The 13073-nt window shown below is 58.7% G+C and overlaps 1 protein-coding gene across 9 annotated transcripts in view; it reads right to left on the bottom strand.

Annotated features, from left to right (window-relative positions):
- The window catches only part of RAP1GAP (RAP1 GTPase activating protein), a 47179-nt gene that overhangs the window by 10778 nt on the left and 23328 nt on the right, over nucleotides 1-13073 (bottom strand). For all 9 annotated transcript variants that reach the window (XR_436378.2, XM_006777597.2, XM_015557232.1 and 6 more), the window contains 13 exons: nucleotides 10875-10910; nucleotides 9715-9762; nucleotides 8496-8534; nucleotides 7942-8127; nucleotides 5082-5185; nucleotides 4775-4853; nucleotides 4167-4220; nucleotides 3007-3090; nucleotides 2713-2813; nucleotides 2462-2591; nucleotides 1338-1442; nucleotides 872-943; nucleotides 145-231 (listed from right to left, as the gene is read on the bottom strand). Coding sequence is in view for 8 of the 9 variants with exons in the window: in XM_006777597.2 (XP_006777660.1) it covers nucleotides 145-231; nucleotides 872-943; nucleotides 1338-1442; nucleotides 2462-2591; nucleotides 2713-2813; nucleotides 3007-3090; nucleotides 4167-4220; nucleotides 4775-4853; nucleotides 5082-5185; nucleotides 7942-8127; nucleotides 8496-8534; nucleotides 9715-9762; nucleotides 10875-10892 (1107 nt within the window). In the remaining variant the exon portion in view is untranslated. The remainder of the gene's footprint in view (nucleotides 1-144; nucleotides 232-871; nucleotides 944-1337; nucleotides 1443-2461; nucleotides 2592-2712; nucleotides 2814-3006; nucleotides 3091-4166; nucleotides 4221-4774; nucleotides 4854-5081; nucleotides 5186-7941; nucleotides 8128-8495; nucleotides 8535-9714; nucleotides 9763-10874; nucleotides 10911-13073) is intronic.

Raw genomic sequence — 13073 nt, 5'->3', positions numbered from 1 at the left:
GAATGCCCTGCATCCCCTCCCCTGACCAGCTGTGCACAGCCCGAAGTCCTGCTCCCCCTGGCAGCCCTCCCCAAGCCCGCGATCTGAACAGGCTTTGCCCTCCCGGGGGCAGCTCTGAAATTCCAAGCTGGAGCCCATCCTCACCTCCAGTTTGGCAAACTTCTCTGCCTTGTAGCAGGCATATTCCGCATTGATCAGTTTTGTCAGCAAAAATTCCTGGAACTCGGGCCCCTGGGAGCCCCCGTGTGGAGAAAAGAAAGAGGGAGGGGGGTCAGGCGAACAGAGACAGGAGCTGAGCCCTCTGTCCCGGGCTGGAGTCCCCTGAGCCACGACTGCTGGAGCCCAGAAGTCGCCTTCTTCACCCCAGGGCACCTCCTTGGGCTCAGCTCCACAACCCAGGCACCTGTGAGGGCCCCTGTGCCCTTCATGGCTGCCCATCCCTCAGGAGAGCAAACCCACCGAAGTCAGGGGCTGTGTCGGGGTCCCCGACTGCCTCAGCCTGTGGGGGACTGAAGCCAAGGCTCTAAGTGTGGCTTCTGGGAGGAGAGAGACCTGTGCCCCCTCCCCAGACATTTTAGACGAAAGAAGACTCATTGTCCAAAAGGTAACAGAAATGAGGAAGGGCCACAGAGTCTGCTACAAAACATGTAAAAAGTGTAAAACAATGACATAGTTTGTTCTGTGCCTTTGTAAATAAAGGTCAGTGTTTATCAAGATAAACAGAAAAGCCAGGCCCCAGGTGCACAGCTAGGGGAGCCCAGCTGCCCTGGCACACAGTGGGGCTTCGGGACCTAGTATCGCAGAATGTGGGTCCCCCTCTCAGCCCCCACCAATTTGGTCCTGCCCATGACAGGGCTGGGCAGCCTCTCACCTTCCTGAACACAGCAGGGTCCGGGAGCGGGGGCCCAAAGAAGGGCACGTCATCTCTGGCCGTGACAGAGACCTGGAAGGGAGGGCACCAGTCCCTGTGGGTCCCCACACCCGCCAGAAACCTTTAATTCACCTCCCTATCCCGTCCCATGCTGGGCACAGGCCCTGCTCCTTGGTGGGGGATGTTCAATGGCTGCTGATAGAGTGACTGAACCCCAGGATCTCAGCTCCTCCATCCTGGGCCCTGAATTTGAGTGGTGGGAAGGGGTCTCAGGAGTCGTCGGGGATGATGAAGGGGGAGGAGGCTCACCGGCCTCTTTGAGAGGGGAGCTTTGGGGAGCAGAGAGGGCAGGATGGGAAGCCTCTATCATTGGAGCAAGAGGGGGACTTAGAGCCCTCAGGACAGTCCCCCTGTTTACAGGTGGGAAAACTGAGGCCTCATCCTGGGAGGCTCTGAGATCACCCACCTTATAGAGGGGGCCGCTGGGCCCCCCGCCCTCGGCCTGCACCACCACATAGGCGTGCAGGAAGTTGGACGCAATCATGTCAGGCACAAAGGGCGTGTTCTCATCCTGGAAGACCACGGCGACGATGTCATTCCCGATGGCGCAGGGGTGTGGGGGAGCTCCGGGGTAGGCAGGGGACACATCTAAGGATTCGCTTCTCCCTCCAAAAATGTGGTGAGGAACTTGTCTTCAAATTATGTTCGTTTTCTTGGAATCCTGTGACAGATGAGGCAGCTGAGGCCAAGAGAGACATGACTTGCAAGGCCCTACAGTGAGTTAGGGGACTCGAACCCAGGGCTCCTGGTCCCTAGGCCCTACCTCTCAGCCCTTCTTCTAAATACCCCTAACATGGCCCCTCCTGAACAAACAAGTTCCACCCGGTATAAATTCATGTGGCTAAAATGAACAGAAAATCTTCTTAAAAGAAAATAAAATGTCAGTAAAAGTAAGAAATAAATATTTTCTTTTTTGTCTCACATTTCCGTTTTCTCCCCCTGGGTGGGGGTGGAGTGGGCTAAGGTAGAGAGACCTGCAGGCAGCTGAGGGCAAAGTGACAAATTTCTAAGTTCAGCTCCCGGAACATGCCCTACCCTTCCTCATAGCCAGACCTTTACAGAAGCCGTTCTCTCCACCTGGAACACTCCTCCCTTCTCCCAGCTGCTTCACAGCCTAAAAGGCACTTTATCTTGAAAGCTTTCCCTGACTCTCACCTCTGCCAAGTCTAAGTACCCCCTCATGACCCCACAATGCCCTTCACTCCCAGTAAAAATAGTCATTTGTTGAGCTTTTGCTCTCCCAGATACTCTTCTAGCCACTGTATGTGTATCCTTCCTTTACGCTCACCTATGAGGTAGGTGCCGTTATGATCCTATTTCACAGATGTGGAAACTGAGGCTTTCACAACTTTGTTCCAGCTTGTCTCCCTGCCACCTGCTCCAACTAGAGCCCAGAAGGAGGGGGGGACTGGATCACTTCCATCTTCCACATCCCAGGGCCCACCGAGCCGGATGTGGTGGACACTGACCGGACAGGCAGTGGGGGACAGGAGGACAGGTGGGAAGCACGTGGGTAGGTGCCCAGGCTACCTGCTGGGCGTCCCCTTCTGTGTAGGGCAGCTTGGTGGACACGTGAAACATGATCTCCTTGTTGCGGAAGTTGCAGTACACAGACTCGGTCCCCGTCTGCCCGTGGGTCACGTCCAGGCCTCCGCGGAACCTGCCCCCGGCCCCCCAGGCCACGGCTCAGTCTCCAGCCCCAGCCAGGCCTCCTTGGGGCCAGGACAGGGGCTCCCTCCCTGCCCAAGATTACAGCCTGCTTATCCCTCCCTAATGCTCACCCCTTAAAGTCCTGCAGTTTGACCTTCTGGCCAAGAAATTCGAGGAACTCCACGAAGGCAGGGCTCTCCTCGTTGGTACTGAAGAGCTCCTCCTCGGAGGTCTGGGGACACAGAGGGCAGAGGTCATGGAGCTGCAGCACCTGGGCCGCCCCTCCCCGCCACCCCAGAGAAGCCTGGAAGGAGGACCCCTGGCAGCCCCGGGAAACTGAGTCCCTGGGGAGGTGCTCTCCCTGGCAAAGGTCGGAGGTCCCAGGTACACGGCCAGGTGGGTGGGGGAGGAGGAGGTGAGCACACCTGCCCAAGCTTCTGATAAATGACTCCAAACTTGAAGTTGTTGCTGATGACGTGCTCATCAAAGGTGACGATGAGCCGGGAGGCCTGGGGGGAGAGGACAAGGGGTGAACAGACTGCGTTTCCAGGTTGTCATTTACTACTCTTACTATGTGCCAAGCACGGTGGCCGGTATGCCACGTGCATCGTCTCATTTAATCCTCAGAACAAATGCATGAGGCAGACATTCCTGCCGCTCCCATTTTACAGATGGAGAAACCAAGGCTCAGAGCTTGTCTCGGGCCAACACCTTGCAAGGCAGAGCTGGGACTTGAACTCCGATCTGTTGGACTCCAGAGCTCAAGCTCACTGCTCCTGAGTTTTGTCTATAAACCCTCACCCCAACTCCATGCTACAACACCCAGCTCCCTCCTTGCTCCTCTGTAAACCCACATCATCAGTCTACAGGCCAAGCCCCACCAACTTGCTGTGGGCCCTCGAGCCAGTTCCCTCCTCACTTTGGGCCTCGGTTTCCTCTCCTGTAACTGAGATGGAATCTAATTTCCGAGGCCCCTTCCTTTAGGGACGTTTCCTGGACCACATGGCCCCTCAGGCACCGCATCTTGCTCTAGAATTCCGTCAGAGCCACAGGGTCCACATGTCTTGCAGGCCCACCTCTTTCAGGAAGCCCCCTGGCTCGCTGAAGAGAGAAGTCCCTACCCTTTTCCCACATGGTTACCGCGCCCGGAAGTGCAGCTGCTGTCTAGGCAGCACTGATGAAGGTGCCTGTGTTATTCTCTCTCACCAGGTCCCTCTGGGGTCGGAAGGCAAGGCCAGTGAAGTCCCCTGGCTTGGGAACACCAGTTGCCCTTGCGAGGGTCCCCAAATTACACCGAGAGTTTCCAGAGGTAAGGCACGCCCCTCCCCCACCCCCACCCTCCACAATCCCGGCTGCCAACACTAGGGTTAAATGCAGACCTTTATTATCTGCTGTGCACCTCTGGGTAAGACACAGAACCTTTCTGGGCTCCAGTTCCTCTTCCATAAACTGTGGACTTCGCAGGGTTATTGTGAGGATTAAATGAGAAACTTAAGAAAAATGCCCTGCACATGCAGGTGCCCATAAGTGCTCAGTGCCCTGCTCACCCACCCACTTCAGTGAGCAGGGCCCAGGCCCACCATACCTTGGGGTAGAGCACAGGATAGAATCGATCCACATTCACATCTTCGCACACCAGCTGCAGGAGGAGATATGGGGGTGCCTGGAGGTGGGGACAGGAGCAGGGGGCCCTCTGGGCCTCCCAGGCCAAGTGGGGAGGGACGGGGGGAGGCATGGTGCAGAAAGGAGAGGGAATCACCAAGGCAGAAGCAGTACTGTGGGTTCACTGCTGCTCAGAATGGGGTGTGGAGAACTGGGGTCCCCCGTTTCTAAAAGTGCTCTAAAACAGTGCCGAAACACACAGGCAGGGGACAGGGCCCAGCACATGGACATCACGGGACATGTGAGAGGCAGGACCTCAGAGATGGGGCCACAGCACACAGGGCTAGGACTTAGAGCTGAAGATGAGGGCATGCTAAGGCCTAGCTGCAACCTCACGCTGTGTGCCTGCCCCCCCCCCACACACACACAAAGGGGTGTGCAAAGGGGGGCCCCCACATGAAGAGCAGAGGCTGAAGATGAGGGCATGCTAAGGCCTAGCTGCAACCTCACGCTGTGTGCCTGCCCCCCCCCCACACACACACAAAGGGGTGTGCAAAGGGGGGCCCCCACATGAAGGAGCAGAGGCCTCACCTTTGCCATCTGGACCACGTTGGGGAACTCGGTGAGGCAGGAGATGGGGATGACATCGTGGTATGTCCGGCACTTGGTCCTGGGAGGAGAAAGCCCACGTGCAAGGCTAGGCAGCGGGAAGGGAGGTGGGAGCCCCTCCACACTAAGACCCCAGGCCTGGCTCGGGCACTGACATGCTGTGCAACCTCAGGCCGATCCTTGGCCCTCTCTGGGCCTCCGTTAGAAGAGTGGGTAAAATGAGACGAATTCTCAGATTATAAGACCTCAGTCCTCCCTGCTGTCACAGGGCCCCTCACCCCACCCTCACCTGAGCAGCAGCCGCAGGTGCTCCTGGTCCCCGATGACATCATATTTGAGTGAGAAGACAAGGTGGCCCAGGGCAGCGTCCAGGGAGTAGTAATTGAAATGCTCCTGTGGGGGGCGGCAGAGGCCAGGGAAGGGGTGAGGCTGAGTGTGGGGTTTCTGGGAACCAAACCGGAAGCCAGCTCACTCCTAGACGGGGTCCTTCACCAGCAGCAGGTGTCGGCTAACGGCAGACTCTGCACCGGACAGACCTGCACTCAAGTCCCACTTGGCCACCTTCTGTGCCTCAGTTTCCTAGTCTGGGAACCAGAAGGGAGGCCTCCTACCTGTGGGATGGTGGCAGGGACTGAGAGGGATGAAGTGCCTGGCATAGAGTAGGTGTCCAAGGGACATTTATAGAAACCCCGGCTCTCTGGGCTCTATCCAGTTTCAGGACCCCATTTGGTATCTCCACATCTGTGTCCCAGCCCTGCCTTTCTTAGCACTGAGCACACAGTAGGGGCTCAATTAAAATATGTTGACTGACTGATTGCTCAACCTGTGGCCCCTGGAGCCAGGGCCCGTGGGAAACAGGAAGTGAAACATCTCATGAACACACTGGGCGGCTGACCGGGCAGGTTCCCACCCTCCTGCCTCATCGGAAGAAGCTGCAGGTGGGAAGGAATGGGAGAAATATCCCAGAGGCCACAAGGGGAAGCTGCTGCAGGGACAGTTCCCCCAGAGAGGAGCCCCGTGCTGGTACCTCCAGGGGGGGAAGTCCCAAAGCCCAGGGCCAGGAGTGCTGGGAGATTACACCCCAGCCTGGCCTGGGCTCCCCCTGCCAGCCCCGACTCTGGGAGTGTGCAGGCTCCCAGCCACACCCAGCCCAGGAGTCATCCTGGAAGTCGGTCCTGTTTAAACATGAACACCTGTGCTCAGAGGGCAGGCCGAGAAGGAGGCAGGGGCCGGGAATGTGCTCAGGGAGAGTCCGGGCAGAGTCCCCCTCAGCCCTGCCTGGGCACCGAGTGACGGAAAACCCCAAGTGCTTGGCACCTTCTGCAGAGAGGGATTGGCAGGCACTTGGCAAGGAGGGCTGCACCAAGTCCTCACGGTGGGGAGTTTCCCCAGACCCCGTGCCTGAGCCCAAGGAGCCCAAGGGGCGCAGTGGGAAAGTGGGCTCAGGGTCCCAGAAAGCCAGTCTCCCAAGTCATCCTGACCTCCGCCTCGGCCAGAACAGGCCCCAGTGCTTCCCCAGGCACCCCACCTGGAGGCAGGAGGTGGCCCTGGCTCTCTACCAGCCCCCGGGGTCCCCTCCGCTCTGTGTTGCGAACCCGACTCTGATCATCATGCCCAACTTGTACCTCCCCAGATCCTTCTGCGTTCGAGGCGCTTGCTCTGTCACTTGTCCTTTCTTGGCAGACTTTTCTGAGTGCCAACTATGTGCTAGGCCCACCCAGTCCCCCAGACCCCACCAGCTGCCAGGTCCCGCTAAGAGCCTCCGGACAGTGGATGGCAGGATGCAGGTCTCTCAGCTGGAGGCAGAATCCCATGCCCTGTACTGGCTTTGTCCCAGGCAATGGCTCCTGAACCAGGACCAGGCCAATGCCTTGGGCCCAGACTGAGATCACACAGCTCCTAACTCCCCAAGGAGTCACCCCTCCTCCCAACACACACGTGTGCACACGCACACACACGCCTAGCAACATGGCCCTTCCCAAAGCATGTCCTTTTAAAAATATGACATATAACTATAAATTTAAGATTTATAACATGTTACTTTGACACATTCATGTACTGTAGTATGATTGTCGTTGTAGCAGTATTTATCGCATTACATAATTATAGTTCAATATTGTTGTCTGTTCCCATAGCGCGTCTTGATGGAAGGTCAGCCAGAGCTAACTCAATTCTTAGCAGTTTCCTCTTCTGAAAGACTAGGCAATCCTGATCTCACAGAGTAATTAAGATGTGATAATCACAGCTAACATTTATCACGTACTTACCATGTGTCAGGCATGGTTTTCTAGGCTTCAATGTACTTTTATTACCTCGTTTTTATAGACAAGGAAACAGGCTCAGGAAGGTTAAATAACTTGCCTGAGGTCACACCATTAATAAATGGAAGAGCCCAGATTCCCACCCCGGCCTCGAGATCCTGGAGCCACGCTACAACCTGTCGCCTCAGAGAAAACCGACGTAGAGACAGCACCTGGGGTCGAACCGGGCACATACAGGGTCCCAGCGTGGGACCCCCCTCCAGCTCCCACAAACTTGCCCAATCACTCTGGCCTGGAACCCCGCTCGGTGACACTCTGACAAGTTGGGACCAGGCCGGGTCCCTGCTCGGGGGCTGGTGATGGGGTGAGGGTTGCATCAATCCAGGTCACGCCATGGCATTACTGTGTCTTCCCACCCCCCACCTCAAGCCGCCTGAGGGCAGGGCCTGGGGAGGTTTGGTCTGCTGTTCCACACCTGGTGCCGTGAACAGGGCCAGGCACACTGCGCTGGACGCCATCCTAAACTCTACCAGCGCCCTGCCATAAAGCCTTGCCAACCTTCTGCGGTGGGTACCGCCATCACCTCCGTGTCTGCAGCTGAGGAAACAGGCACAGGGAGTAAGTCGCTGGCCTGATGTCCCGTGCAGCAAGTGGCATAGCCAGGACGCAGACCCTGGTAGCGTCTCTGCTGTGGACTGTCACGCCGTCAGACTGCTTCTCGCAATCAATGTTTGTTGAATGAATGAGCGCATCCACTATGCATGCGCCCTGAGACTCCAGCTCTGGGACTGTCACCCAGCCCCCGCCCAAGGGTTCTCTTCCTCCCAGGCCGAGACCCTGATACCTGCTGGAAGGGGGGCCAAGAATCCGCCCTCTCACAGCACCCACCTTGCCGAGAAAGTGCTTCCGGTAGATGCGGGCTGTGGGGTTGCACTCCAGCTTCACCTTGGTCGTGGGGGACTGCAGCGGCTCTGTCTCCGGGATGCTGGTGATTTCGTGGTTGGTGCCTTCAATCCAGTAGCCCCCAAACTGGGGCAGCAGGATGAGGGGGAAGGGTCCTTCTCGCCCCAGGACCTGAAGGGGGACTCAGTTGAGAGCCACCCACACTACACCCCACCAGGGACCCCAGGACAACTCCCCAGCTCAGACCTAGGGACAACCCAGACACTACACGGGTCCAGACCACATGGAGCCTCCCCCCACGTCCTATTCTCAAAGGATGGGGGTGGGGACGGAGAGCCAGGAGCAGGACCTTGGCAGAGAGGCTGAAATGTGTGGCTCAGAGGCCCTGGGTTCAAATGTGCTCTGAAGTCTTTGGCCTGTAAACCGAGTCTCTAACTGGTTAGACAACTGACAGGGCGGAGAACGGGGCACCCCGACTCCCTGGGTGAGTGCCTTCCAGCGTGGGGCTCGGATGGGCTCGGGGGGCTCCCGCGGGTTACCTCGTGGACACTTGGGTAGGGAATGTAGTCCTCCTCCGTCTGCAAAACACAAGCAGGGCCGAGGCCCAGCGGGGATGGGTCCGGGCCCTTAACTCCCAGCCTCCCCAGAATGCTCCTTGTCTGGCCAGTACCAGGCTGGGAGCATCTCCCCGTCTCGCAGGTGGGGCAGGGCTTCCTTTGGGGTGACCCCACGAGGCTGGGGCAGAAGCAGGCTTAGCTCACTGAGTGCTGGCGGCCTCTTCTGGGCCTGATCCTGCCTGGGGAGGAGGAGGCTCGCTGCCCCCCAGAAGGAACCCCCAGACCAGTGGTTCTCGGTGCATGAGAACAGCCTGGGGGCTCATTAAACACAGGAGGCTACGAGCCACCCCAGAGTTTCTGATGCCCTAGCTCTGGGGGGCCCAAGAATTCACATTCTCACAGCTCCCAGGTGGTGTTGATGGGGCAGGTCTGAGGACCATGCTTGCTTTGAAAACCCCTGCCCTGGACAAAGATCAGGCTTATGCCCATGAACCCCCTTTAATTCTCCCCCCTGCAGTCCTGAGCCTACTCCCCCAGGCCCAGCTGCCAGTCTTCTTGGGTGGTTGGGGTCTCAAATCACCAACCAGAGAACCACATGCCTACCTGGAGAGGCTATATGCAGTCCCCCCGCCCCCTAAAAAAATGTGAGACCAAACAACAGCCTCCCTCTCCCCCTACCCCCCGCCCCTCAGCCTTTCAGGTAGGAGCTACAGGGAGCAGGAGTTTGAGTCTGGGTTTGAGTCTTTCTACAACTGCTTATCATAACCGGCTTCCAGGAAAACTGTTTACGTAGGCCGTCTTGTGAGGGATGGGGCTTCGACGCTGGGCAGGGAGGCCTGGAGAGGCAGGGTGAGTTCGCAGTGCTGAAGGCCGGTGGGGAGGAGCTGGACTGAAGGCCCCAGGCCTATAGCAAGGGAGGGGTGCTCCACACACCTCAGAACTTCTAGAGGGCCGGACCGGATGGAGCTGGGTACCCCAGCACCCAGCCCCTAGGAGGACAACTTCATGAAAGGGGATGGGTTCTCCTGGCCTGGCTGCTTGGTGAGCAGCTGTGGTAGGACTTCCCAGGCCAAGCCCCACCCCCACCCCCCATCCCCGAAGTGGGGAGTCTGCCTGCTCCTCCCAGCCCAGGTCCCCAAGCCCTTGGAGAGGCGGCTGAGGAAGCCCAAGGATGGGTAGGGCGGTCATGGTTCAGACCTACCTTGAGGGGTGGTGGGAAGGAGCATCGTTGTTCATCCATCCTGCTTCCCTGCAAAGAGAGGGCAGTACTTTCTGTTACACCCCTCCCACCCTTCACACCCCTCTCATGCTCGCTGCAGGGCTCCCTCCCCTGGGCTCACAGCCCTTCCTGTGTCAAAGGGAAAGTCCGCCCAGGTGGGGTACTCCCGGGCAGGGTGCTGCTTCACTCAGGCCTCTCTGCAGGCCTGGCCGTCCTGCTGGGAAGTAACCTGGGCTGTGGGAGGCGGCGGCAGCAGGGAGGGGCTGGGGGCTCTGTGCGGGAATGCCTGCCGCTGGGAGTGGGGGCAGGGGTGGTGTGCGCGTGCCTGTGTGAGTGTGGGGAGCTGGGAGGGAGGCTATTGCATCTACACAGATATGTGTTGTTGAGAGAGAGGGGGAGGGAGGGAGAGACCCGGAGAGGGAGAGGGAGAGAGGGGGAGAGAAAGAAAAAGAGAGGAGGAGGGGAGAGATGGACACAGAAAGACTAAATAAGAGAGGCAGAGAAACAGGAAGGGGCAGGAGAGAGGGTTTAGGGGGTGAACTGACACCAGGGAAAGCTCCTGCGGTTTTTCCCACTCACCCCAGCCCCTGACCACCTCCCAGCACAGGCCCTGGCACAAAACAGACAAGGGCTTGGAAGCCCAGGGCTGGGCAGTGGAGGGTGGGCAGGGGTTAGGCAGAGGAGGCGGGGCAGTGGAGGGTGGGCAGGGGTCAGGCAGAGGGGGCGGGGCTGCCCAGCTCATCGACACCTCCCCCTCCCTGCAGCACAGCTCTGGCTGCCCTGAGCCCTGGCATCTGCCCCTCCTCCCATGTTACAGGATGGGGGGCGGGGGGGGGGCCTGCAGAGTCTGTGATGCCTCTTGGGGGGTTGAAGTGGAGGCCCCAGCTCTGTGAGAGGAGGGGGGTGGAAGGTAGGGAGGCACACAAGTGGATCCTGGACCCCCAGGGTCAGATAGGGAGTTGGGCCCCACCAGTCCCCATCCTCTACTCTGGACAGAGAGCTCTGGACAATACATTGCCACCATCTCCTCCCAGCATGGCCTGTCTTCAGAGAGGTGCAGGGCAGGAGATGTAGCCAGGGCCCGCCACCCCCAGCCCAGCCCGTCTGTGGCTCCCAGGAACGGGCAATGGATCCAGCCTCACCTGCATCTTTTCAATCATCTCAAACAGATCTGTGTTCTGCAACAGAGATGGGGAGAGAGCAGGTCAGGCCTCAGGGTGGTCCAGCTGATCCTGCTGAGCCCCCAAGGAGCCTGCACCCATCCGTCCTGGTCCCCCTAACTCTGACCAACCACCCTGGACCTGTCACCCCAGAACCCGGGCCCCCGCAGGGCACCACACCCCACTCAGTCCCCTTCCCCAAAGGAGGAGGCTGGCGCCTCAGACAGCGGGGTGTGATCCCTGGGGAAAGACACAGCTTCCCCAAGTCACTACAAGGTTGGCAGTGCCAGGATCGGCCCATGCACCCCTGAGAAGAGCCCCAGGTCCCAGCTCCAGAGAGGAGCTTAGCTGGGACCCTCAGGAGGATCTGGGGTTCCACCCTCACCCTCAAGCAGTATGGGTTGGGAGCTGTTGGGGGAGAGGACGCTGGGGTGTCCAATTGGCCCAACATGCGTGTGTTCGAGTCCACAGCACCCCTCACCCCTCACAGACAGCTTCTCCTGTGGCTAGCCAGGGCACACGCAGGGTTAATCGGGCATCTGCCAGCTGCCTTGGCAGCGTCAGCCTCTCCAGCGCCAACTCCCTGTGAGCCTTCCTGGAAGGCGGCATCCTTTATGGCTGGTGGGGCAGGGGGCAGGGCCTGGGAAGCCCCCAGAGTCTCCAGGAGGGCGCCTCTCCCCCAACCCCTCCCAGCTCCTGCTGCCCAGTGGGGGCACCACCTGAGCTCACACACATGTGCTATGGGGCTGTGCACCAGGAAACACATTCTCTCTCTCTCTCTCTTGCTCAAACACACACGCACAAGCCTACACACCAATATTGAAACAGTCTCACTGTACCAAAGAAAGCAAACACAAACCCACGGGGTCTCACCACACCAACTCTCAGACTCAAAGCTATACACTGACCCGCAAACACCCGTGTTGGTGTCCTAAGTTACACAACAGCGTGCCCACTCACACACGGGTCCATGTGCAAGAGCCACACGCACAAATGCAAACCCACCCTTGTGCAGATCTGCACGCCAGCAACCGCACCCGAAGCTACACAAACACCGGGTCTGCGTGTGGAGACACAGTAACAGGCGCTCACACATACAGGCAGGCACGTTCATGGAAACTCGCTACAGAGCCCCACTCCCACGTACTTTCCCCATCGGAGTCACACACCCTGTGGCTCAGGCATGAAAGACTTGATCCCACAACAGTAAATGAGTTTTGAGAAAAAGGAAAAGCACACAGTGGTTAATCGCCAGGGGTGAGGGTCACAGGTATGAACCTCACACCCAGTTAAGTACACACCACCCCCTCTCCCCCACCTCTCTCTCTCTCTCTCTCTCTCTCTCTCTCTCTCTCTCTCACACACACACACACACACACACAGCTCTGTTAAAAATCATGAGACACAAACACCCATGTGTACACTCTGAGGCTTGACCACAGGGACAAAACCCACCCCGTGAAATGCACCACCAGAGACACTGACCCATGGTCACCTGTGGCCACACCCAGGGCTTCTGAGCTTGGATACAATTCCACAGGCAGTTAGAGCAGAGGCCAGACACACACCTGCACTGCAGGTAGACAAACATGCCTGTCGGCCCAGCAGCCTGCACAGCAGCAGCGTCGGCATCTATGCCCACTCCGCTTCAGCCCAGCAGTGATGGGGTGCACTGGTGTCCCCCAGAGCACCCCCCTCAGGGTGACCTAACAGGGCCAGGAACAATGCAGCAGCGGGAGTCACCTCCACGCTGACACATGGTATTGTCACCAGAGTGTTCACACAGCAACAAGTGCCACCCACAGTGACAGCCTCACGGGAGCAACAGATGCCCTGACCCATGGAGGACTGTGAGCCAAGTGGCCCAGAGCGTCACGCAAAGTTACACTGACATACACCTGAACGAGGGCAGGGGGTGGACGGAACGGTCCCAAAGCTGGCGAGCTTGCACGCGCACACACACACACGCACACACACAGCCACTGGAGCTCGGAGCCACGGTGCCACCGCTAGCGCTCGTTCCGTGGGCAGTGGCAGCGAGAGCCCAAGGCCCGACCCTCGGGCAGGGGTGTGCCCTGTGCGCCGTGGCACGGTGTCAGTCCAGGAGCTGCTAACACACCCTCCATGGTGGTGCCTCGCACACGCGCCCTGGCCGGGGCACAGCCTGCCGGCTCCACGGAA

Source organism: Myotis davidii, unplaced genomic scaffold, assembly GCF_000327345.1.
Source record: "Myotis davidii unplaced genomic scaffold, ASM32734v1 scaffold149, whole genome shotgun sequence".
In the NCBI taxonomy this organism is placed as follows: Eukaryota; Metazoa; Chordata; class Mammalia; order Chiroptera; family Vespertilionidae; genus Myotis; species Myotis davidii.
This window is presented reverse-complemented; position numbering and strand designations above follow the sequence as displayed.